Source organism: Myxocyprinus asiaticus, chromosome 20 (assembly GCF_019703515.2).
Source record: "Myxocyprinus asiaticus isolate MX2 ecotype Aquarium Trade chromosome 20, UBuf_Myxa_2, whole genome shotgun sequence".
Classification (NCBI taxonomy): domain Eukaryota; kingdom Metazoa; phylum Chordata; class Actinopteri; order Cypriniformes; family Catostomidae; genus Myxocyprinus; species Myxocyprinus asiaticus.
The window spans coordinates 18379498-18406754 of NC_059363.1; the positions used below are offsets into that span (position 1 = coordinate 18379498).

General features: G+C 38.3%; 1 protein-coding gene and 1 pseudogene across 4 annotated transcripts; both read right to left on the reverse strand.

Moving 5' to 3' along the window:
- Positions 1 to 602: 602 nt before the first annotated feature.
- Positions 603 to 7415, reverse strand: LOC127410816 (peptidyl-prolyl cis-trans isomerase E-like; annotated as a pseudogene).
- A 2656-nt stretch (positions 7416 to 10071) lies between these two features.
- On the reverse strand, positions 10072 to 27247 carry LOC127410860 (polyadenylate-binding protein 4-like). Of its 4 annotated transcripts, none has more exons than XM_051646071.1 (14): positions 26647 to 27247; positions 20065 to 20258; positions 19052 to 19167; positions 17459 to 17598; positions 17116 to 17210; positions 16510 to 16647; positions 16329 to 16424; positions 15063 to 15332; positions 13278 to 13476; positions 12679 to 12812; positions 11649 to 11739; positions 11363 to 11493; positions 10933 to 11034; positions 10072 to 10444 (listed from the first exon to the last, which is right to left on the reverse strand). In XM_051646071.1, the coding sequence occupies exons 1-13, from the start codon at positions 26840 to 26842 to the stop codon at positions 10936 to 10938; spliced, it is 1899 nt and encodes a 632-aa protein (XP_051502031.1). In that variant the 5' UTR covers positions 26843 to 27247; the 3' UTR covers positions 10072 to 10444; positions 10933 to 10935. The 4 variants fall into 4 exon arrangements, 3 of the variants coding, with proteins under 3 accessions (XP_051502031.1, XP_051502030.1, XP_051502032.1); XM_051646070.1 differs by having other exon boundaries at positions 13263 to 13476; positions 26647 to 27246; XR_007892174.1 differs by lacking the exon at positions 10072 to 10444 and having other exon boundaries at positions 11363 to 11467; positions 11633 to 11739; positions 13263 to 13476.
- Between the last annotated feature and the right edge of the window lie 10 nt (positions 27248 to 27257).

Below are 27257 nucleotides of genomic sequence, written 5' to 3' on the forward strand. Positions count from 1 at the left end.
TCAGTAATGCACTGAGTCAGATTATTTGTTTTAGAAACGGAACCACCGAGGAAGCATATTATTTTCTGCCAAATTAGAATCAAATGAAAATTAGTCTAGAACACAAGTATAACAAAAATGGTTTTAATCATGGCAGTACTGCTGTGCCAACAAAAATAGCTTTCTATTGTGATTAAATGGAGCAATGTGCAATTTTTTGCACCTCTAGGGGTACCAAATGGAATAACAAAATGTAATGTTGCCAAATATTATGGTTCCCAAACTCTCCCAGTCATCCATTGTTCGAAAAACAGACAACCTCACCACAAAATGCTAATGTTTCCATGGCAGGCTGCTTAAACAGGTCAATGTTTTGACAGGGCCATAGTACTTGTACTCCTCTGAGAAAATCAATTTACAAATGGCTTATGTATATTTGTCTTTGCACATAGAATGGGATAGGATAACTGGGAGAGGAGAAAGTATTTGAACATGAAAAAAAATTACATACCTTTCACCTTTTATTGCATTCTCATTGTTTCATTACCAGTATGTAAAAATCCCACCTGATTTTAGTTAAACACTAACATAAAGGCCACAATTTTGAAGAAAACAAAGACAAAGAAAGTTAATTATAAGTTTTATTTGGATATTAACAAATTGACTATAAGAAACAGACATGCTAACAGCTTTCCTTCACACTCTCTCTCACAAACACACTTACACACAGTATGCTCATCTCACACATACTCTCCACAGTTGGAAATGATGACTTTCTGTTTGATCTTGCCATCTTTTGATCCCTGAGCCTGTACTGAAACAGTACAGATAAGAAGTCATTATTAAAAGTCAGAACAAAAAAATTCTGTAAACCCAAATTGTTATTTTAAATGTGCAGCATTTTCAAATCAGTCAAAAAAAAAAAAAAAAAAAAACATTATTAGTATATAACTATTATATCATGAAGTGATTGCCAAACCCAAGCTCACACTGTCAGCCACTCACCTCCATCCATGCCCTCTATGAGCTCTCCAAATACCACGTTTGCCATCCAACCAATCAGTTTTATCAACAGTGATGAAAAACAGAACCATTAGAAGTGGCACCAGAGTTTGCCATCGACAGCTGACCTACAGACAAACATGCACAGAAAAAGTAGTAAGCCTAGAAATAACTAAGAGTTTGTCAATAATAGCTGACCACTGCGCACACACAAAGAAGACTGAATCACTCTTCTCCTTAACAAATATCGACAACAAATGCACACAGTGGCTCACTGGAGTTCTCAAAAAGCCTAATGCAAATCTACAAGTACTCAAAAATAATCTTACAAAACAACAATGGACGACATGTACCAAACTCAAGATACTGCTCACCTGGTGCGGTATGTTTGAGGACAAAGTTCTCATCGTCAAACTTGCATCCATAGATGGACTTGCCCCCATTGCCATTGTGGTTGGTGAAATCTCCCTCCGACACATAAACTGAGGGATGATTCTGTGGAAGCTGCTACCTTTGAATCCAAAGCCCTTCTCATGTGTATACAGACAATGGAAATTTTCTACAGATTAAAAACAAAAACATCCTTTAAGTTCTTCTTTTGCAAACTGCTCATAAGCGATGCCCAAAAAATACAGCTGCGTCCGAATATACAAACTTCCTTATCATATAGTATGCCAAAAACTGTATGCCAATGGAATAGTTTGTCAAAATCCTCAGTATTCATGAAACAGCAAGCGAGAAATACCTGGAAGACCTACTATTTCCAGGTGAGATTCTGAAGTGTAGATCGCCTGGACACTTTACCATCCCATAATCCCTCAGGAGCTGAGAAGGCATCACATTCAAAACACTGGATTTAAAAAGAACAGTGGTGAACCGAGAGTCAGACAGCGCTTTTCAACTGTAAGTGCTACATATACCAATAAAGTTGTTTATTGTGTTTAAATGGTGCTTGTTTACCAAACCAGAGCCAGTTAATTCTGCCGTTGTTGTTCTTACGTCATACACCAATCAGCCACATTAAATCACCTGCCTAATATCGTGTAGGTCCCCCTTGTGCCACCAAAACAGCTCTGACCCGTCGAGGCATGGACTCCACAAGACCTCTGAAGGTGTCCTGTGGAATATGGCACCAAGACATTAGCAGCAGATCCTTTAATTCCTGTAAGTTGCGAGGTGGGGCCTCCATGGATCAGACTTGTTGGTCCAGCACATCCCATAGATGCTCAATCGGATTGAGATCTGGGAAATTTGGAGACCAAATCAACACCTTGAACTCTTTGTCATGTTCCTCAAACCATTCCTGAACAATTTTTGCAGTGTGGCAGGGCACATTATCCTGCTGAAAGAGGCCACTGCCATCAGGGAATACCGTTGCCATGAAGAGGTGCACGTGGTCTGCAACAATCTTTAGGTAGGTGGTACGTGTCAAAGTAACATCCATATGAATGCCAGGACCCAAGGTTTCCCAGCAGAACATTGCCCATAGCATCACACTGCCTCCGCCGGCCTGCCTTCTTCCCATAGTGCATCCTGCTGCCATCTCTTCCCCAGGTAAACGACGCACACGCACCCGGCCGTCCACATGATCTAAAAGAAAACGTGATTAATCAGACCAGGCCACCTTCTTCCATTGCTCAATGGTCCAGTTCTGACGCTCACGTGCCCATTGTAGGCGCTTTCGGCGGTGGACAGGGGTTAACATGGGCACTCTGCCCAGTCTGCGGCTACGCAGCCCCATATGCATCAAGCTGCGATGCACTGTGTGTTCTGACACCTTTCTATCATGGCCAGCATTAAGTTTTTCAGCAATTTGTGCTACAGTAGCTCTTCTGTGGGATTGGACCAGACGGCTCCCCATGTGCATCAATGAGCCTTGGGCGCCCATGACCCTGTTGCCGGTTCACCGGTTGTCCTTCCTTGGACCACTTTTGGTAGGTACTAACCACTGCATACCGGGAGCACCCCACAAGACCTGCCGTTTTGGAGATGCTCTGACCTAGTCGTGTAGCCATTACAATTTGGCCCTTGTCAAAGTCGCTCAGATCCTTACGCTTGCCCATTTTTCCTGCTTCCAACACATGAAATTCAAGAAATGACTTCACTTGCTGCCAAATATATCCCACCCCTTGACAGGTGCCATTGTAACGAGATAATAAATGTTATTCACTTCACCTGTCAGTGGTTTTAATGTTGTGACCGATCATTGTATATTTGGGTCACGGGTCAATACCCATGTCCCTAGATGAAGTATGTTGGAAATCTATTTATACTACTCAACTGCATACCTAAAGAACATATTGTTTTACCAGTCGAGAAGTGCGTCCTTAAACAAATACAGTACATACACAGGGCACAAGTTGCACAGAGTGAGCATGAGCTTCTCAAGATGATATATTGAATCTTACCTGCAGTCATGGGCACAACGTCCACTCGCAGAAGCGCAATCTGCCTGCAGGTTTTTTTTTTTTCAATCTTGATGTCCATGTAGACCTGAGGGTTAGTTCTACCTTTCTTTGCTGGTGGTTCTCCCTGTTCAGACACACAAACAGTAGAGGATGAATAGCAATAAAAGAATATTAATGATAAAACTCATACCAAATATGTCGTAACAGACATGGACCAGATGGCTCTTTAAAAGAATATTTTTTGTCTCAACAAAGCAATTTTTCAGGCATTACATAAATAACTAATAAAATGACAACTTTCCCACCTCCTGAGTGTTTGTACTGGCGGACTCTACAGCTGACTCCACCTCCTCGCACTCCTCTGTGGTGTTCCCTGAGAACTTCTTCAGCCAGTCATCTTCCGACCACACAATGAGCAGAACAGCAATCAGATATAAAGCAATGTCTCACAGACAGGCAAAACGGAGATTCAACATTAAATCCAAAAGATGCCAACATTTTTGGGATCCCAGACAGCCATGAAACAGCATGCAAGGAATACTTACCAAATGTGAATTCCTGGTTGAGAAGAACCCTCTTTAATCCTCATAGGTTTGGCGATGTTCACACTAACGGTTTTGCCGAACAGTTCCAATTCATTCTGCAGAACACAAATTCAAATCAGACATTAAACTGGACTCTTAATTGACTCTTTTCACACTTCCGGGTTTTGGAATGCACGATTAATAAACGATTGCAGGGTAAACTTCCATAGCGGTGAATGGGAGACCATAGCAAATATAATTTTAGTTTACCCATTTGCACCAACATAATAAAAACACCCTACTATATTACCACAACTTTCCAAAAAATAAAATAAAAAATAAAGCGATGGATTACAACAGTCAGAAGAAAGAAGGGGGCAAATATACTGTCACTCTCTCAGCAGCTGTACTAGAAACCTCACCTGTGGTAACACGTTTTTTTTTTTTTTTTTTTTTTTTTTTTAACTAATTCCAGTGTAATATAATACAAAGTATAGTGGTCTACTATCATGTTATTCTAAAATGTAAACTAAACAGCATCAACACATTCTGTGAGAAGGGTCCATATCACTCACAATCTGACTGTGTTAGGTCACTTGGGTGTTCTGATCCACAGCACCAAGTGGTTCATTGACTCACCATTACTGATGGGCGGATCTATACTAAAGTATTGATACTTCCAATACTGATGTGGTATCAAGAATATTGATCTTCACAGAAAAATATTGATTCTGAATTTTTTCTTTTTTTTTTTTTTTAACGTGATATTACTTAGATCACATGAATATTAATGCATCTCATAAGCTTTGAAAAGGAAAAAAAATAATTATATGAGCGAGTTGTTGCATGGCACCGGAACTATTTTTTCTTCCGCTCATCTTGACGCGCAGAAATGCTAAAATACACAAGCAGTCAGACAGCGCTCACCCTTTCAGTCATAGCACTTGTTAAAGAGGGAGCAGTGCTTTCCTGATGTAATGACAGATAAACAGCATCTGGAGTTATTCACACTAAGTAATGACAAACCTAGACATAACATGTATTATAATGGGCTTGTTTGACAATTTTTAAAGGTTTATTTAAATTCAGAGTTGTTAAAACATTGATAATGATCTGTTATACTTGTTAATCAATGATACCGTTATGAAAACTTACCATGGATTTACTGTAGTAATATTGTATTAACCATAACTGTAGTAACAATGACTGTAGTAACCATGACTATAGTAACCATGTTTTTTTTTTCTTCTTCTTCTTTTTGGCAGTAATCAAGGTTTTGATACAATTAACCATGGTTTTACTACAGCATTACTGTAGTATATACACAGGTGCATCTCAATAAATTAGAATGTCATGGAAAAGTTCATTTATTTCAGTAATTCAACTCAAATTGTGAAACTTGTGTATTAAATAAATTCAGTGCACACAGACTGAAGTAGTTTAAGTCTTTGGTTCTTTTAATTGTGATGATTTTGGCTCACATTTAACAAAAACCCACCAATTCACTATCTCAAAAAATTAGAATACATCATAAGACCAATAAAAAAAACATTTTTAGTGAATTGTTGGCCTTCTGGAAAGTATGTTCATTTACTGTATATGTACTCAATACTTGGTAGGGGCTCCTTTTGCTTTAATTACTGCCTCAATTCGGCGTGGCATGGAGGTGATCAGTTTGCGACACTGCTGAGGTGGTATGGAAGCCCAGGTTTCTTTGACAGTGGCCTTCAGCTCATCTGAGTTTTTTGGTCTCTTGTTTCTCATTTTCCTCTTGACAATACCCAATAGATTCTCTATGGGGTTCAGGTCTGGTGAGTTTGCTGGCCAGTCAAGCACACCAACACCATGGTCATTTAACCAACTTTTGGTGCTTTTGGCAGTGTGGGCAGGTGCCAAATCCTGCTGGAAAATGAAATCAGCATCTTTAAAAAGCTGGTCAGCAGAAGGAAGCATGAAGTGCTCAAATTTCTTGGTAAACGGGTGCAGTGACTTTGGTTTTCAAAAAACACAATGGACCAACACCAGCAGATGACATTGCACCCCAAATCATCACAGACTGTGGAAACTTAACACTGGACTTCAAGCAACTTGGGCTATGAGCTTCTCCACCCTTCCTCCAGACTCTAGGACCTTGGTTTCCAAATGAAATACAAAACTTGCTCTCATCTGAAAGAGGACTTTGGACCACTGGGCAACAGTCCAGTTCTTCTTCTCCTTAGCCCAGGTGACGTTGTCTGTGGTTCAGGAGTGGCTTAACAAGAGGAATACAACAACTGTAGCCAAATTCCTTGACATGTCTGTGTGTGGTGGCTCTTGATGCCTTGACCCCAGCCTCAGTCCATTCCTTGTGAAGTTCACCCAAATTCTTGAATCGATTTTGCTTGGCAATCCCCATAAGGCTGCAGTTCTCTCAGTTGGTTGTGCATCTTTTTCTTCCACACTTTTTCCTTCCACTCAACTTTCTGTTAACATGCTTGGATACAGCACTCTGTGAACAGCCAGCTTCTTTGGCAATGAATGTTTGTGGCTTACCCTCCTTGTGAAGGGTGTCAATGATTGTCTTCTGGACAACTGTCAGATCAGCAGTCTTCCCCATGATTGTGTAGCCTAGTGAACCAAACTGAGAGACCATTTTGAAGGCTCAGGAAACATTTGCAGGTGTTTTGAGTTGATTAGCTGATTGGCATGTCACCATATTCTAATTTTTTGAGATAGTGAATTGGTGGGTTTTTGTTAAATGTGAGCCAAAATCATCACAATTAAAAGAACCAAAGACTTAAACTACTTCAGTCTGTGTGCATTGAATTATTTAATACACGCGTTTCACAATTTGAGTGGAATTACTGAAATAAATGAACTTTTCCACAACATTCTAATTTATTGAGATGCACCTGTATATGGTAACTTGGTTTTAGTAATAGTAACCAAGTAATAATATCTATGGTTAATTTTGAGGTTTTACATGTGGCTTATGCTAACTAATTTTTAAAAGGTAAACAAAGCAGCCTAATAATTTTCTGTTTAGGCCCATAAATATATAAAAAACATTTAAGTAATAATAAAGTTACTCATTTTATCCAAAGAATTCGTAAAAATTCAATTTAATAGAGGTATCGGTACTGGTATCGATATCAGCGATATTGACCTAAAAGTACTTGGTATCGGATCGAAAAGAAAATAAGTGGTATCGCCCATTCCTACTCACCATGTTATCGATGGCATCTGCTGCATCCTGCCGAAAAAACCAGACAGCAGTTTGAGAAAGTGACATTGCTGAATTCATGAGGCTTCTTTTAATGTAGAATCAGACTAGCCACAGTCCTTTCAACACTGACTGGGGTTGTGATCTAGAAATTAATAAGACACCATACAAATTTGTGTTTTGAGTGCTTAAGTATTCAGTATTACATAAAAGACGTTCAATGGAGTTAAGAGTTTATTCAGTCTTAATTTAAATTGAGCAAGTACTCACCTCTGCCAGCTCAGACTCGATGAATGCAAAACCTGTTTCTCAGAGGGAGTCCTGATTACAACTGTTGGTGTGTTATATATATATATATATATATATATATATATATATATATATATATATATATATATATATATGGTATGTTTCTTAAGATGCTGTTTTGTCGCATGAGGTGCAAATGTTGTGTTGTCATGCGTGTTAAAGTGATGAAAGTGTGTTTTGTTGTGTGTTTTCTCACCAGTCTCATAATCCAGTGGAATCTGAATATCTTTGATGTCGCTGAACGGAATAAACGTCACGTGCAACACTTTCTCATCCACCTCCTCTGCAAGACCACCTGAGGGGAAAAAAACGGCATTAGCCTACATATTTCATTATTGTAATATTTCACCACAAACTTGAATTGAACGATAAATGTAAATTAATTTATATGTTCTGATGTTCTTCCAACTGCAGCCGATAATCGGATCCGCAGCACAAACAAGCAGTCAGATAGAGACAGCGTAGCGTTTTTAATTTTATTCATAATTTAGATGATTTTCATACCAACATAAACAACACGTTTGCTCACCGCTATCTTGTTTATTACCTTCTTCTTTTCGTTTTACGGCGGATTACAGCGTAAAAAGGCATATACCGCCGCCTAATATATCGGAGTGTGTAGCAGCAATGCTTCATTCTCCTACTTTATATTCTGATTTGTAACTGTTTCTTGTAGGAATTTTAAAATAGCCTATTTACTTCATTCTGTTTCTCTCCTGTTCCTAGAATTCCCTAAACACTCCATTCTCTTCCCACTTTAGTTACTGTATCTTTAAGTTTTGATCTCCTCTTACTATACTGTATACACTTCATAATCACACGTTCAACATTATCTTCATATTTACATATTACGCATTTATCCGTTTTTATTGTATTCATGAGGAATAAAGTATTGTTTAGTCCTGTGTGTCCCAACCTAAGTCTGGAATAAATTACTTCTCTTCTGCATCTATTATTGAATGTTTTGATTTTAACTGATGGTTGGATTTTGTATTATTCTCTGCCTTAATTATCCAGATCCCACCTGGTTTGCCATGTTTGACTAATAGAGTTCTTGATTAATGATTTCCTTCACTTCTATTGTATGTTAGTTCAAATATATTGTTGTCCTTTATCTTTAGGGCAGATTTTGCCAGATGTTCTGCTATTCCAACATGAGCTGGAACCCAACAGAACTGCACAATTATTCCAAGTCTTTGAAGATTTAGTATACTAGTATAAATGTCTATTAAAATGTCTTCTCTACTTGATTTACTTGTTTTATGCTATAAATTGAGGCAGCAGAAGCTGAGCATATTACTATTTTATTTGGCTTGACTTCTTCTATCCATTGTAAGCTTAAGGCTATATCCACTAGTTCAGCAGTATATACTGAAAGTTGATTTGAAATTCTTTTAGCAATGCATTTTTTAATCTCTGGAAAATAAATACCCAACCCTACGTGACCATTAACTGGATCTTTTGAACCATCTGTAAAGATAATTAAGTGATTGTAATATTGTTTCTTTAGGTGTTAAATATGCCAGGTTCGAATTTTCTCCTTCAATTAATCCATTCCCTTTTCTTATCTGTTTAATGCCTTTAAGCTTTAACTCACTTTTCTTTTCAATGGTGGGGTGTAACCGCAGAGGACAACCCACAGGCTACAGAAGAGACTTTTTATCTCGGTTATTTTTTTCCAAAATTCCAATGTTCATTGACAGAAGTAATTATTAACCCTTTTATTTAGAGGTATTTTTAGATATTTAACACCAATTGTTATTTTTTCCACCACTAATTTAATATTATAGTATTATTCAGTTCATTTCAATTTAATAGTATTTGTTATGCTCTCCTTGTGCTTTAATGACGGTATGCACTCAAACTGGCTGGACTTCACATGTTTGTGCAAAACTGAAGATTTGTGTTGTCACAGCATATTTGAAGAAATTTCAGTACAGCATCTTGTGTGATTAATTTGATCCAATTTTAAATGTAAAAAGATCCCTTATTTTCAATGTGGCCTCTTTTGGACCCCACTGTACAGTATTTAAGTCATACAGCTCCATATCTAGCCTGGTACAGTATTTCTTCAGTTAAGAGAATTGCGTAGGCAACCTTCTGTTGCTGTTTTATTTGTAGCCTAATGGCTAAGAATCTTAGCTGTTGATTCAAAGTTTCCAGGTTCAATCCCAGGCTCAGGTGAAATGGGGAGTTACTGAGATTTCCATCTTCGCTTTGGATAAAACATGTTAACAAAATGTTCTTTCTGAGTAATGTCACAAAACATGTGTTGCACAGAATTGAAGGAATTAAAGCTGAAGTGTGTAATTTCTGTGCCACTAGAGCTACCAAACGAAATTGCAATAATAAACATTGTTTTTAAACAGCCTTACAAATATGCTCCCCATCTACTGTTGGTCAAACAAACAGATAGTCCCGCCCCTAACTTAGGCCATTGGTTTAGTCAATGTTGTTGTGTTGAGCTTGATGGGTCTCTCAAAACAAACAGAGGAATTATTATTGCACCTCAGAGACACAGTGTTTACAGATTTTGAGAAATTTAATCTGCGGATAGTTTATGCAAATAACACTGGGATAGGAGAAAGTATTTTAACAACGATAAAGTTACACACTTCAGCTTTAAGAAAAAGAATAAACAACATAATTAATTTTAAATAGTCTCTTTATTTAGAGTACCACACCACTCGAGTTATTGTCATGGGACAAGTGATGTCCAATCAAAGCAGCAAATGCACAGCTCACAGAAGTTTCCATTTCCTCATAGAAAAAGTCAGCCCTGGCCACAATTTTGAGGCTCTTCCCTCCCAGAATTGCCTCCTTTTAAATTAACTTTAGATATGTGTGATAAAAATCATTACAGAGTTACAAATATAAGCCCTGCAATGAAATTGTATTCTTTATGTTCAAGTATCTTTTTGTCTTTTTCATTTTTTTTTTATTTTATATATTTTTTTAAATGGTTGATATTTGATGTCACCAGATGGGGGTGATCTCTCTTCAGCCTTTCAGCTTTCACCCTGCAGAAAAACAACAGGCATGAATTACCATTTATGTTATTACTGCAATATTATTACTACACAAAACCATGAAATTCTGTGGCCCATCAAAAAATGTGGAAAGATGTGGAAAGATAAAAATTGAAGTTGTAATTGTAAAACTAACAAAAAAGTATAAAAACTTTTGTAAAAGTTACGTCTTGCCTTGTTTTTTAATGTAACAGATCTAATATATGGCACTTACATTGGATGCGCATATCTGTCAGGAGCATTTACCAACTCAAGTGTTAAGTTTAATAGTACTGTTGATATTGATTTTTAGTTAAAATCTGGGTGTATGACCACACTCATTCTATTTTTGTGTAAACAAAAAAACCCTGACAGTAGTGTACAGATACAAATGTGAACTCTGCCAATAATCACTACTCTTTCTTTATCAATTGCAATCTGTCAGACTGTTACAGCAATAACAATAATGCCATTATAATGATTATAATAATAATACTTACTCGTCAGGATGTTGCAGCTGCAGTCGCAGCGTTGACTCCCACTTTCTGTGTGGCGTCTTTCTTGGCTTGATGAGCCTGAAGCACTGCGACAGCCTCCTCCACCTGAGGAAAAATAAAATCATCAGTCCTGCATCTGTCCAAACCATCTTAACCACAGAGAAACATGGCTCTAAAACAAGCATGTGATTTAATGAACATAAATGTATATCTGATACTAAACCACCATTATCAGACATGAATGACATTTTTAACAGAGATTAAGACACGAAAAGCGCTGCAGTTCAGGACCAGTCTCTGCACAGCGTAAAACTTAATGTTTAGTCATTGGCATTTGCATTGTTAAACATTTGTGATTATTGCAGTGACTGGAGATGACAGAATAACAGAAGAGTAAGTGTCTGTTATAGAGGCTTTTATCAATGACTGTCACCTTGGAGCGCAAAGACTCATGGGACTCCAGCATGTGCAGCAGCTCAGAATTGTCGATCTCGAGCAGCATTCCTGTGATCTTCCCGGCTAGACTGGGGTGCATCGCCTGGATGAGAGGGAACAACCGCTCACCTGTAAGACAGACAGACAAACAGTAACCGATGGTTACAGGAAAGAGTCAAATAAGCTAGCCTTACTTACTGTTCACAAGACATGTACCAGTGTGTAAACATTTAGATACAGAGAATGTAGAATGGCTGAACATGCTTACAGCCTCCTCATCTCACCGAGCATCTGTTTCTGTTCCTGAGGTGGGGCGGCAGCTAACATGGAGGCAGTGAGGGGATCCTGACCTTGCACATGAACTGCAGGCTGAGCCTTTGGAAGAGAATAAAATACAAAGTTACAAAACAAAGGTTTTTCTTTGATTTACTTACATTTTACAAATCTATATATTAAAGGTATAGTTCACCCCAAAAATAAAAATTCTCCCATCATTTACTCACAGAGACTGCAGAAGATTAATAGTGAATAAGGACATACATTTTGTTCTGTTTCTCACCAAAGCGAACATATCGCTTCAGAAGACATGGATTAAACCACTCAAGTCGTGTGAATTAATGTCCTTTTTGGAGCTTGAAAGTTTAGAACCCCATTGACTCACATTATATGGACAAAAAACACCTCATACGTTCTTTAAAATACCTTCTTTTGGGTGAACTGTTCCTTTAATTTTAATTTTCGACTCTAACATTAATCCTAACCCAACCCTGAATAAACCATAAACTAATCCTGACCCCTCACTAAACCTAATCTCTAACACCAACTCTTAGGCCACGTCCACACTAAATTTGCAACCTCTGTTTTCAGTTTCTTAACGTCAACGTTTTCCAAAGTATGTGGACATAGTGAGTTTTCAAAAGAGGATTAGCATGGATATGGCCTTAATTAATGCTGAACTAATTCCAACCCATACCCATTTCAAAACCTATGCTAACACTGCATAGCTCCTGGTCTCCACTGAATGTACAATATAATGCTTCTCAAGGCCATATAAAGGCAGGCATTTCATTTAATTCACAATATTTCAATATTAAAAATACTGTCCACAACCTCTGAAACAGCACAACTGGGGAACTAGAATTAGCTTTTGTATTGTATTTGCAAGCATGAGTCGGTTCAATTAGAAATGACTGCTAAAATGAAATCCACACAAATCTGTGTTACTTTTCAAACAGGGATCACCAAACAAGTAAGTCTTTATATGTTTTATCTATGTTTTATTGGCATACTGTATGAAATATTAGCATATATTACCTGTTGCAGAGTAATGGGCTGCACTACTTGAGGCTGGGTATTTCGTATGGTGGTGGCGTACTTGTATGGGGGCATGGCACGTGGATTTGTCACCCCCATGGCAGTGCGGGGACCCATTGGTTGGCCATTGCCTCCTAGCAGCAGGATGAGATAAAGAGTGTTAAAGCTATGACCAGGAAATAGGAACCCCAAACACAAATACATACACAACAGGTAATCACAGAATGTGTAGTTGGAATTACATAACGATTAGTCAAATTATAAGATAAATTTAACAGATAGATAATAGATATAGATTATTATTATGTATAAGAGCAGTATACGGTTGTCATCAAACACAGAAGACACAACATCCAAAACAAAAGATCTGAAAAACAGGAAACACATCATAACCATGGCCATAAGCCCCTAAATTATTCCTGATCATAATCTTTATAACACCTTTAATCAGCTAATTATACTAATCCAAAAAATCAAATCTACTGGAAAGTCTCACGAATCTAGTCAGATTTAATCTGGATCTGAAAATCTGGTTCGAGTTGTCATAACATGGTATCATATCATAAGTGTGTGGGTTTTCTCACCCACTCTCTGTGCACCTGTGGGGATTCCGCGTGGGCCTTGGGTGGAAGCACTGGGTGCAAGGTGGCGGATGTTGGCACGGGGCCCTGGCTGGCGCAAGGAGCTGGGCATGCCCTGGAACCCACCCTGACCTCTGCCTCCCTGCTGCTGCCAGCGAGGGTTTGGACGCATCTGGGTGAGCTGGTTTGGTGCATAGTATGTCGTTCTATTCTGAGCCTGTGATGCATTTAAAAAAAAAAAAAAAAAGGAACATTTATTTTTTCCCCAAGGAACACGAAAGGTACATGGTGAAGAATATCCTGTCTACTCTTTTCCTTTTAATGAAATTGAATAAGGACTGAGGCTATCATAAAAGTGGTTGTGACGAGGAGGAGGGCGTGGCCGGGGCATGATGGAGCACAGCTGGCGCTGAATCAGCTGATCAGCGGGAGAGTGAGATAAGGGGCAGCAGGAGACGCCGGTCTGTGTTTGTTTTATGTTGTTTTAAGTTTGAGTTTTGACATTAAACTTACGTTTACTGTTCAGCCGGTTCCTGCCTCCTCTTGCCTGTCCAAAAATATAAATCATTATTCACTGATGATATTCCCCTTAAGAGAGCTGTTATTCATTGCGATTGGCCAGAGTCAGTGAGTTGAACTCGAGAACCGGATCAGTTTGAATGAATCATTCAGACTGTTTTTGTGAACTGGATTAATCAATTCTTTGAAAAGATCTGACTCTAAACAGCGATTTGTTCATGAATTGGGCATTGTTGCTTCTCTACTAAACACTGCTACTTCTCTTAACAGCTTCAGTCCTCATTCACTTTCATTATATGGAAAAGAATTGCCAGTATCCACCTTTCTCCTGGGGCTGTTACTGGGGAAATGGATGTAGGTGTGACTTCTGCCAGAAAGACCCTTTTTACAACTGCTATTAAGACACGTTTTGGATGATCCAATAGCAAATGGTCGGCACTAAATATAGTTGCAAACGGGGTGCAAAACGTTTTGTGATTGGATCACAAAAAACACATACAGAGGTAGTCAAAAACGCATGTGGCCACATCACATTTGAGGTGTAAACGCCGTCGTGATGCATCCCAGACGGCAGCAAAGCACCAGCTCTCACCAGTCAATCAACCACTGCGCTGAACAAAAGTTTAAATATATGTGCGGATTTAAAAGCAAATAACCGTCCGATCGTACAACTTCAAAAGTGTTTACATACCCAAGCATAAGAACTTCTCAGCCCTTCCTATCAACATGCAGGGTGACAAAATGACAAGCACACAAATCTGAAGATGAACTAACAGAGGTACTTCGCTAAAACAATGGATAATTTTGCTTGAAATTTTGCATTTGTGTTTAAATAAAATTTCAACTCTATCTGGGAGAAACCCAGTTTTTGTTGCCGCTTATATGACTTTTTTGCAGTTTATTATCATTTAGTAACACAGACATAATGATATTTGTCATCATTAAATCAGACACCCTCTCCACAAAATTCCAACACCGCAACAAAAGAATGAATAGACGTATGCCACAACAACAACTGTGTTTACTTGACAACGGAAGTAACACTAAGCATCACGGGACGAAGGAAAAAGGTGGATGTAACAGTTCAAGGATGGGCAAGGAGGAGGCGGGAACTGGCTGAACAGTAAACAAAGTTTTAATAAAATAAATGAACTTAAAACAACATAAAACATAAACAAACAGACACACATGCAACGTGGACGCATCCATAAGCACATTCTGTAAATGTACTGGTTTATTATCAGTATATGTATTGAGGCATATACTGTACATTACTCAATCTACCTGTGGCACAGCTGGCATGAAATATCCGCTGGCAGGCTGGAATTGGTTGATGATGGCGTTGGCAGGCATGGCCCTCATGCCAGCAATACGCTGCATGTACTGGTTGGTCAGATGAGCTTTTCTTTCCTCTTTACGCTGTGCCAGAGCCACGTACAATGGTTTGGAGCCCACAATACGCCCGTTCATCTCTGTCACTGCCTTTGTGGCCTCCTCAGGTGAGGAGAAACACACAAAGCCAAAACCTTTGGACCTGCCATCCTCCAACATCACCTACAGCAAGATAAGATTTCAGACCTAGCTGCACTGTTTACATGCTTCAAATATCAGATATCTGGATCATCTTCCAAACTTAAGAAGTTAAGAAAGTTAAAGAGTATTTTCCTTCTTATTTCTATTTCTTTTCAAATAAACACTTTGTAAAAAATTTTGTTCAGGGAATAGTTCACTCATAAATGAAAATTCTCTCATTATTTACTCATTCTCATGCCATCCCAGATGTGTATGACTTTCTTTCTTCTGCTGAACAGAAACAAAGATTTTTTAGAAGAATATTTCAGCTATGTAGGTCCATAAAATGAATGTGAATGGTGGTCAGAACTTTGAAGGTCCAAAAAGCATATACTGTATAGGCAGTCTCCAGAAGCGATAGGATAGGAGTAGGTGAGAAACAGATCAATATTTTTAAAAAGCCTTTTTTTTTTTTACTGTAAATCTCCACTTTCACTTTCTTCTTTTGTTTTTTGGCGATTTGGATACTTCGTTCATATTGCCATCTACTGGGCAGGGAGGAGAAATTATAGTAAAAAAGGGCTTAAATATTGATCTGTTTCTCACCCACATCTATCATAATGCATCTGAAGACATGGATTTAACCACTAGAGACATATGGATTATTTTTATCCTGCCTTTATGTCCTTTTTTGGAGCTTCAATGTTCTGGCCACCATTCACTTGCATTGTAAGGACTTACAGATATTCTTCTAAAAATCTTTATTTGCATTCTGCAGAAGAAAGAAAGTCATACACATCTAAGATGGCATGAGGATGAGAAAATGATTAAAGAATTTTTATTTTTGGGTGAACTATCCCTTTAAGAAGATTTTCATGATTCCAAACCCTGATTACTGCCTTAATGGAATAAATACTTTCTAAACACAGATGTTGTTATCAATTATATTAATGGTTCTTTATGGTGGCAATTAATTGACCCCGAAAGCATTTAAACAGAATTAGACCATAAACACATGGTCTTTGGTCTTTGACCCACCTTGGCGCTGGTGATGGAGCCGAAAGGAGAGAACTCTTTACGAAGTTTTTCATCATCAATGGTGTCGTCGAGATTCTTGATATATAAATTAACACCCTGTAAACAGAAATATACACAAATATTGACAAAAGATAATTATTTTAATAAACACACAAGCACGCACACACCTCAAATCATCTACCTGATATCTGCTGATTCTTTCCTGTTTGAGCTGTTCGAACTTCCTCTTAAGTTCTGCTTGTCTCTCCATCTTTTTCTGAGCTCGGCCAACGAACATGGTCTTACTGTTCAACTCCATGCCATTCATCTCTTCCACAGCCTGAGACAAAAATCATCCGAGTATTGCTATTTATACTTTTAGCAAACAATTACAGTTGTAAAAAAGAAAAAGAACATGGCTCATGAGGCTTTTAAAAACATTCTACCTTTTCCTTACTAGCCGATTTTCATTCTTCATTCTGATTTTCATTCATTCTAAAATTATGACTTAAAGGGATAATTCACCCAAAAATGACAATTCTGTCACCATTCACTCTCCCCCAGTTCTTTCTTCTGTGGAACACGTTAGCCAGCGTGTTAGCCTCAGTCCCCATTCACTTTTATTACATCTTTTTTCCAAACTGTAAAAGTGAATGGTAACTGAGGTTAACATTCTGCCTAACATTTTCTTTTGTGTTCCACAGAAGAAAGAAAGTCATAAGAGTTTGGAAGAATTTTAATTTTTGAGTGAACTATCCCTTTAATGTGTCTTATTCAGACAATCTGAAGCTCTCTAACTTTACTGTACCTTGTAAGCATCCTCATGCTTCTCATAGCTTACAAAGCCAAATCCACGAGATTTACCTGTGGGGTCAGTCATGACCTTCACACTTAGTATTTTACCTGCAGGAAGAAATAAAATATAGGCAACTTCGTCAGATGCGCTAGAGAAGGGTAGGAGTGTGTCCATAATCTACAATACCATGCATTGTTATGAATGGCTTAAAGTGAACAGCAGGGAAAAAACAATGCTAAATATGAACAAAAAGTGCAATCACAAACTCTATATGGATTAAAACCTGCAATCTTTGCATTAACAGATTCTCAACCAGTAGGCTACCACTACACCACCTTTATACTCTCAAACACACCATATTTATCAAAGAGCTCCTTTAATCTCTCATTATCCATGTCCTCGCCAAAATTCTTGATGTAAACATTGGTGAACTCTTTGGCTTTGGCTCCCATCTCTGCCTCTCTCTCCTTCCTGGACTTGAAACGGCCCACAAACCTTCAAAAAGCGGCGAAAACAGAGAAAAGGCCAACATGACTGATATAGAAATGCAATACGGACTCAGACTGACAGCTGCAGGCTAACTGCAGACACAAAACAGCTGCAGCACAGCTGAAAAAGACTTTTAAACACAAACAGATATGCTAGAAGACTGGCACACACACTGCTCAAGAGGGCATACAGATATGTCATTTTTGTTGTTAAGTCATATAAAAACTCATCAAATGACAAACAACCTTAGATACTCATGAACTAGTCTGCCCATTTGCTCAGTGCATGATGTGCACTATCTGCACTGGCAAAGATATTTGTGTGTGATGTGTGTGAGTATCTAGTGTGGTATTCACTTCTACTCTTTCTCTATTGTATCCACTGTGTATTAAAACTAACCCTAATTGCCTAACTGTTTAAGGTCTTTGGTGAATGTTTCTACTGTATACAGAAGTGTCTTTCTCATATAGAGCGTCAGTATTGCTGTCTGCATCTCAATTAAAGGGATAGTTCACCCAAAAATGAAAATTCTCTCATCCTTTACTGACCCTCATGCCATCCCAGATGTATGACATTATTTTTTTGCAGAACACAAAGATTTTTAGAAGAAAATCTCAGCTCTGTAGGTTCATCCAACACAAGTGAATGGTGACCAAAACTTCACATAAAATTTGAATCTCCAAAAATCACATAAAGTCAGCATAAAAGTAATCCTTAAACGTTTTTTTACTATAAATCTCCACTTTCACTTCCACTTCCACATTCTTCTTCTTCTTTTTTCTTCTTGCCGTTTTGCATTCTTTGTGCATTTCGGCACCTTCTGGTCAGGGCTGGTCAAAGGTGGAGATTTATTGTAAAAATGGAATTAAATATAAATCTGTTTCTCACCAACACCTATCATATCGCTTCAGAAGACAAGGATTTAACCACTGGAGCCTTACGGACTACTTTTATGCTGACTTTTTGTTTTGGTCACCATTCACTTGCATTGTATTGACCTGCTGAGCTAAGATATTCTTCTAAAAATCTTCATTTGTGTTCTGCTGAAGAAAGAAAGTCATACACATCTGGGATGGCATGAGGGTCAGTAAAGGATTATAGAATTTTACTTTTTGGAAGAACTATCCCTTTAAGAATGAAAACAACAGAACAGTAATAGTAGAATCTTTTGCTTTTTTAAAACCATTAAGCTGCTAGTAGGCCTATTTCTAATGCCACAGGTATAAAACCAGCAATTACATGCACATATCATACACAAACATCCAATTCTATAACCTTAAAACAAAATGTAATAAATATTTAAATATTAAAAATATATAAAACAAGTCACACTTATGTCTGCTACGAAAATAAACCCAGACTTCATCTCTGCATAACAACAGTAACTAATACAACTACACAGTGTCCTGGTAAACCAGAGCTCATCCTTCTTCTCACATGACTCTGCTCAGACACTCACACCTTGCGGTCGTTCAGCAGCATGCCATTCATCTTCTCAATGGCGCGGTCAGCTGCGTCCTGAGTCTCGAAATGCACAAAGGCGTAGCCCTTAGATCCATTCTCATCACACACCACCTGTTAATCAGATATAGAATTCATCAACAGTAATCGGTCTTTCCTTATACAGTTGTTCTACCAAAGCTTCTCTGTTCTGAAATGTGATTTTTTACAAATCTCTTGTGTGATTTATTTACTTGAATACAGGCATTAAGGAAGAATTGTAATTTGTATATTTGTAGGTGGATTTCCCTGACAATTGCAAACACTGTGGCGATGTCAAAACATTGCTCTGTTTGTTTAGGAGGTGGTCCCTTTAACTCAACCAATGGTGTGAATTTTGCGCAGGACTGCATGTTTGCAATTTGAAACTGTTTGTTGCCCCTGAGATACTGCAGAAATTACACACTGACTTCAGCTATAAAAGTAACATGCTGTGTATTCAAATAGTAGGCTAAAGCCATCTTTACACTGCAAATGAAATGGTATTTAAGTGTATTTACACAGACTGTTTAATGATGCTCAGAGCAGACAAAAATGCATTTACACAGCAATTACAAATGCATAAATAATGTTATGAGATGAATGTTTTACATATAAAATTATAAATATAGAAATGTGAAATAAATGAAAATATTTTAATTTATGCAATTACACTTTTAAATATGAAACGAAATTATGAAATATATGCTCTATCATGACAACAACAAAGTTTAAGGCTCTTCTGATGCTGCATTTCATTTACACAGAACCAAAACGACATCAGAACTGCCTTTGATACTAGGGGCTGAAGTGGGTCAGAGCAGGCATACTTTTTCTGGCTTTTATGTGGAATTGCACCTATGCACAGAATTTTGAGCAGGCACAGAGCAACCTTAACTCAGCTGTGTAAAGTCACCTTAATACAATTTTACCATATTAAATATCTTGTTCAGTTATCTCAGTATGCCCTTATAAAAATAAGTTGCTCTTTACCTTGCAGGACAGGATGTTTCCGAAAGCAGAGAAGGTGTCATAAAGGGCCTTGTTGTCGATGGACTTGTCCAGATTTTTGATGAAGACATTTCCAACTCCAGATTTCCTGAGTGACGGATCTCTCTGTGACCACATGATTCTGACTGGCTTTCCTTTGACCACATCGAAGTTCATTGTGTCCAACGCTCTCTCCGCTGAAACCACAAACACAGACATGATATAACTCTGCTATACGACCTCTTTTCAAAGTCTTCTTAAACTACTAACAAATATTAGAGGATTAAGATACGTCTTCACCTTCACAATGCTGTAAATGCTTATTATTGTTTATGAATGTGTTTGTTTAATGGGCATGTTAAGGTCTGTACTCAGATATATTAATCAGCACAAAGAAGCTTGAAGCATGTTAGCTGATAGACAAACCCATGAAACTGTACTCTAATAATTACAGGACTGTTAAGGACACAGGCACTGCACAGACAGTGGCTGACCATCTATTGTAAGGCATTATGATCTCTCTCTCTCTCTCTCTCTCACTCTCTCTCATTTCAAGTACTTTATTAGCATGATTGTGTTTACATACAATATTGCCAAAGCATTAATACACAAAACAGATAAAATAACAAAAATAATAATAAAACAGTAACAAATAACAATAAAAACAGAATTAAAATAAGGTGCCAGGTAATGAATAAAATAAAAAACTATAATAACAATATACAGTTGAAGTTTACATACATCTTAGCCAAATACATTTAAGTTCAGTTTTTCACAAGTCCTGACATTTAATTGTAGAAAGCATTGCCTGACTTAGGTCAGTTAGGATCACTACTTTATTTTAAGAATGTGAAATTTCAGGATAATAGTAGAGAGAATGATTTATTTCAGCTTTTATTTCTTTCATCACATTCCCAGTGGGTCAGAAGTTTACATACACTTTGTTAGTATTTGGTAGCATTGCCTTTAAATTGTTTAATTTGGGTCAAACATTTTGGGTAGACTTCCACAAGCTTCTCACAATAAGTTGCTGGAATTTTGGCCCATTCCTCCAGACAGAACTGGTGTAACGGAGTCAGGTTTGTAGGCCTCCTTGCTCGCACACACTTTTTCAGTTCTGCCCACAAATGTTCTGTCGGATTGAGGTCAGGGCTTTGTGATGGCCACTCCAATACCTTGACTTTGTTGTCCTTAAGCCACTTTTCCACATCTTTGCAGGTATGCTTGGGGTCATTTTCCATTTGGAAGACCCATTTGCGACTGAGCTTTAACTTCATGGCTGATGTCTGAGATGTTGCTTCAATATATCCACATAATTTTCTTTCCTCATGATGCCATCTATTTTGTGAAGTGCACCAGTCCCTCGTGCAGCAAAGTACCCCCACAACAAGATGCTGCCACCCCCATGCTTCACGGTTGGGATGGTGTTCTTCAGCTTGCAAGCCTCACCCTTTTTCCTCCAAACACAACGATGGTCATTATGGCCAAACAGTTCAATTTTTGTTTCATTAGACCAGAGGACATTTCTCCAAAAAGTAAGATCTTTGTCCCCATGTGCACTTGCAAACTGTAGTCTGGTAGTATGGCGGTTTTGGAGCAGTGGCTTCTTCCTTGCTGAGCAGCCTTTCAGGTTATGTCGATATAGGACTCGTTTTAATGTGGATTTAGATACTTGTCTATCTGTTTCCTCCAGGTCTTTTACTGTTGTTCTGGGATTGATTTGCACTTTTCACACCAAACTACATTCATCTCCAGGAGACAGAATGCATCTCCTTCCTGAGTGGTATGATGGCTGCATGATCCCATGGTGTTTATACTTGCATACTATTGTTTGTAAAGATGAATGTGGTACCTTCAGGCGAAATTGCTCCCAAGGATGAACCAAACTCCACAGTTTTTTTTTCTGAGGTCTTAGCTGATTTCTTTTGATTTTCCCATGATGTCAAGCAAAGAGGCACTGAGTTTGAAGTTAGACCTTAAAATACATCCACAGGTACACCTCCAATTGACTCCAATTAGCCTATCAGAAGATAATTGGCTGATTGTCTAAAGGCTTGACATCATTTTTTGGAATTTGCCTTCAAACTGCTTAAAGGCACAGTTAACTTAGAGAATGTAAACTTCTGACCCACTGGAATTATGATATAGTCAATTAAAAGTGAAACAATCTGTCTGTAAACAATTGTTGGAAAAATTACTTGTGTCATGCACAAAGTAGATGTCCTAAAAGACTTGCCAAAACTATAGTTTGCTAATATGAAATCTGTGGATTGGTTAAAAAGCGAGTTTTAATGACTTCAACCTAAGTGTATGTAAACTTCTGACTTCAACTGTACACTATACAATATAACATTTAACAAGACATTATGAACATAACAAATACTGTGACAAAGTACATTAAGGCAGGATGTTTCTGAGGGTGTGCAGCTCAAAAATGAATTTTGCTGCAACAGATGCATGATTGTCCTCCCCCAGTAACACCTGCATTTGATCTGTTTCTGCTGAACTGGAAAATTGTGGCATTAGGTTTGTCACAAAGAATTTCTCTCTCACCATTTCTCACAGTGAAGGAGAAAGTGTGTCTCTGTCTCGACCTCACCAGTGTCACAGTGAGCACAGACTCGTTCTTCCTTTGGAAGCTATGTTTGTCTGTGTCTCCCTTTTTCTATGGCCAGGCTCTGATCACTGAGCCTGTATTTGGTGAGGATCCATCTCTGTTTTGGATCTCTTACAGTGTAGAGATATTCTGCCAGATTATACTATGCTTTGGATTTTACTTTCATTTTCCCAATGGTACAAATATGAATTTTTGCTTTCTTTTATGATTTGGTTTTGTTCAGCAGTGCTGGTCTGAAACTGGTGTTTGTTAGTTGTTTGTGGGTTTGTGAGTTTCAGAGCCAGCTGACAAAGGGGACTGGTTTTAGGCTTCAACTCTTGGATTTTAAGGGCTTCATGTTGCAGTGTGTTAGGGGAACTTGAATTTAGGTGTGTCCAGAATGTGAGGGATCATTTTTCAATATGTATAATTAGGGGGTATCTGCCTAGTTCGGCCCGGCATGCATTAGTAGGTGTTCTTCTCTGAACTCTTAGAATGTTTCTACAGAATTCTGCATGCAGTAGGCATTATAATATTATCAAAGATTTTACACCAAATTGTTATAGGAATGTCTCTTTGGGTAAATGTGCCCTTAATAGCATAAAATGCTCTTCTAGCTTTCTCTTTTAGTGCATTCACTGCCAGGCCAAACCTCCTGAAGCCCTGATTTTTTTCGAATTTTATAATATAGAGCATCGTGCCAAATTGAATCAAATGCTTTTTTTAAATCAACAAAACATGCATACATTTTTCCTTTGCTTTTTTGATGAGCGTGCTGGTTGACTGTCGTGTGTAGCATGTGAATGTGGTCGGTGTTGTGGTGGTTTGGTAGGAATCCAATCTGACTCTTACTCAAGATATTATGCTTGGTAAGGAAGGCCTGTATCTGGGCATTCAGGATATAACTCTCTCTCTTTCTCTCTCTCTCTCTCTGTGTACCTCATAGTCTCTCTCTCTCTGTACCTCATAGTCCCCCCCCCCCCCAAACAAATACACACACACTAAGCACTAAAAATGTCTGGTGAACAAAATGGAGCAGCCTTGTCCCTGCTGCCATCAGCAGTTTGCAGTGTGATTGTATTGAACATAAAGCTCATGGCCAGTGGGATCACCCAGAGAGAGGGAGGGAGAGAAAGAGACCATTACAAATAACTTTCAGTATACACTGAGCAACACAGTCAGTTGCTGGGGCTTTAGAAGTATTATCTTAGTTGTTATTCCTTTTAATATAAAATGTATATAAAACTTGTGCTTTATGAAGACTGAGTGGTTGGGACACACACACACCCTTTTGGACAGAGTTAAAGTTGAAGACCTCAATTTTTCATGCAGGCAATTTGAGTAACACGCCATCAATAGCTACTGAAGCCTGATAAGTATGAGCATGGTGATAAGTGATGCAGACGTGTAAAATCTGTGTATAAGGCCATTGGTGTATTATGATTATGTATTCCCTTGTACTTTTTGTATTTGTTAATAATAATAATTTAAAAAAAGGAGCAGCATGGTGTTGCTGACCACTGAATTTGCCTGTCTGGTTGTTTCTCCAACACATCTAACAGAAAAGACAGGCACAGTGCAGGCAGCCTTGCTGGCTTTATATTTAGCAGTGTTGGGTCCTTTGAGCAATGTGCTGGCAGGCCAGGCAGCATGTGTGCAGGACTCTGTGTCCATTGATGGGGCTGAGACACTGGAATGTGTGTGGCTGAAGCTTACCAGTGCCGGCAACTGTTTAAAAAATGCAGCTGTTAGATGCTGAAGACCAAACCACACTGTTCTGTCCTAACAGTGTGGCTGAACTTCATTAAAATGTTGCTATGCAGTGCAAAAACATGTTTAATGTTTAATTCCACTCTAAACAAATCTCATGTTCCTCCCTTTACTGTTAACCAACAGCTTTTGTTTCTTGTATGTAAACATGTTGACTAATAGTGCTGATCTTAGTTTCTAAATGGAGGTGAGAGAGTTCAACTCTGACCTTTTAACCTTTGTGCCGTGAAAGAGGAGGGCAGAAGTGGGCAAGAGATGTTTACGAAGCATATAGCCTCACGCAATATGGTTCAGATTCATGGATACACATTCTATCTCTGTTGCGAAATTTTACAATATCATGTTAACAGCTATACGGATGTTTCAGCATTTGTCATACTGCCTTTCTGGTTCTTAGAAGAAGGTCTACTGTAAGTAACAGCAGTTGAAGGCTCTCAACATATTTAATCAGGAACTTGTTTGAAGAATGTTATGGTGAGTGCAGCTAGGGATTCAGACCTCACATGGCTCATTTAAACCGGGTTGTGGTTGCTATGATATATGTAGGCAGTGGTGCAGGTTTTTCCTCAGAGGCACAATAATAAAGGTGCTAAAGGTGCTTCACAATATAGTATTATCCTGTTCTGGCACTTTAAATAGCATAAATAGGTCATGCTAGGTTACAAAATGTGGGTTAACACACTCTTATACACACACCGACACAGTTCCACTAGATATACATGTATAGTGTTTCTCAGAGAAACAATGAATGAACACATCCTAATGATCATTGTGTTATTATGTCCCTGTGCAGAATATCTGATATCAAGGTTTATGGTAAATATAGGGCACTTTGACAAAGTGGGTCAAATGGCACATTCAATTCTGGACTACTTCTTTATTCTGATTTTAGACTACTTGATACTATTGTTTGTTGAGCTTTTAAATTTTTCACAACCTTCTCTCAACTTAAAAGAGCAGTTCACCCAAAAATGAAAATTCTCTCATCAATTAGTCACCCTTATGCCAACCCAGATGTGTATGGCTTTCTTTCTTCTGAAGAACACAAAGACTAAAAAAAAAACAAAAAACACTCAGCTCTGTAGGTCCATACAATGCAAGTGAATGGTGACCAAAACTTTGAAGCTCCAAAAAGCACTTTAGTACAGCATAGAAGTAATCCATATGACTCCTGTGGTTTAATCCATGTCTTCTGAAGCATTATAATCGGTCTGAAATCAGCTTGAAATAATGATCGCCAAAGAGACTGCTCATGTCAAGAGGAGCTATATTTTGATCTGTTCTCACCCAAAACCTATTGGATCGCTTCAAAAGGCATGGATTAAACCACTGGAGTCTTGTGTGCTACTTTTATGCTGCCTTTATGTGCTTTTTGACACTTCTAAGTTATGGTCACCATTCACTTGCATTGTATGGACCTACAGAGCTGAGTGTTTTTTGTTGTTGTTTTTTTTAATCTTTGTTTGTGTTCTTCAGAAGAAAGAAAGCCATACACATCTAGGATGGCATGAGGGTGAGTAAATGATGAGAGAATTTTCATTTTTTTGGGTGAACTATTTCTTTAAACTCTGATTTCTTAGGAATGAATTTCACACCTCTTATAATATTGTTTTCCTCTGTAACATAAGTTAATGCCCTCCAAGAAGGGATAACATTGGACAAGCTCAAAAGATACCACACTGCATATTTAACCTTTAAATCAGTATATATGTTATAAGTTTAGGACAGGAGAAAATGATACAGTCTGAGGTTGTTAAACTGCGTTCCGACAAGCATACACTGTGAAAAGTGGTATCCTGCAACTGTTACCTTAAGGAGCTATTTCTACATAATCTAACCCTTGAAATTAGTTTTGTGTTTGTGTGTGTGTTCAGGTCTATTTAGTAATCTTCAATAATATTTTAGACTTGAATAAAACCAGTTAATTTAGATGTTACCACATAAAGCAAGCACATTTTTCTCAGCATAGTCAGTAAATCCTGACTTCATTATAATAGTCAATAATAAGACAATACAGTCTTTTTAAGTGGTAATGTATCAGTGAGTAAAGAATAGCAGGTCATGGACAACTGAGAAATACATATGACAACAGCACAAATGTGAGAGTGTGCGTGTATGCAGATTAAACACTTAAAGCATTGACACATCATTCCCGTTACTTTGACAGCTTTCTGCAGCACAAGTCACACACACAAGGGCGGAGGTCCGTTATGTCTTACCGTCCGCAGGCTGCTGGAAATTGACGTAGGCATAGCCCAGCGAGCGCCGGGTGATCATGTCCCGACACACGCGGATGGACAGCACCGGGCCGGCCGGACTGAATTTCTCATACAGCATAGCCTCCGTGATATCAGGGTGCAGGTCGCCCACATAGAGAGAAGCCATCGGATAACTCCCCGCGGTCGCTGCGTTCATGTCTCTGTTTCGTTCAAGCCCCTGAGCTCAGGGATTGTCTGGGATTTAAGAATGTGCGTAGAGTGTCCTGGAATTAGTGGGACAAATCAATCGCGTCTCTTTATCCACTACAAAAACTTTAAAATACTCTCCAAATAAATATATGATCACGGCAGGTATGATCAGGCGTCCAGGCGCGTGTCTTGAGGATTTGGCTTCAGAAAACGTCTGGAGAGACCGAGAAAAAAAGTTTGCTTTTTGAAAATAATGTTTTTGGGTTAAAGGTAATTTTTTTTTAGATTTTTTTCCGGTATTTTGTAATTTTTTTTTTATGTATTTTTTTTTTTTTTTTTTTTTTTTTTTTTTAGGTACGGAAGAACAGTGAGTTATACACTCACGGTGTGGTGGCCGGGGAAAAGGAGTGCGTGCGAAACGC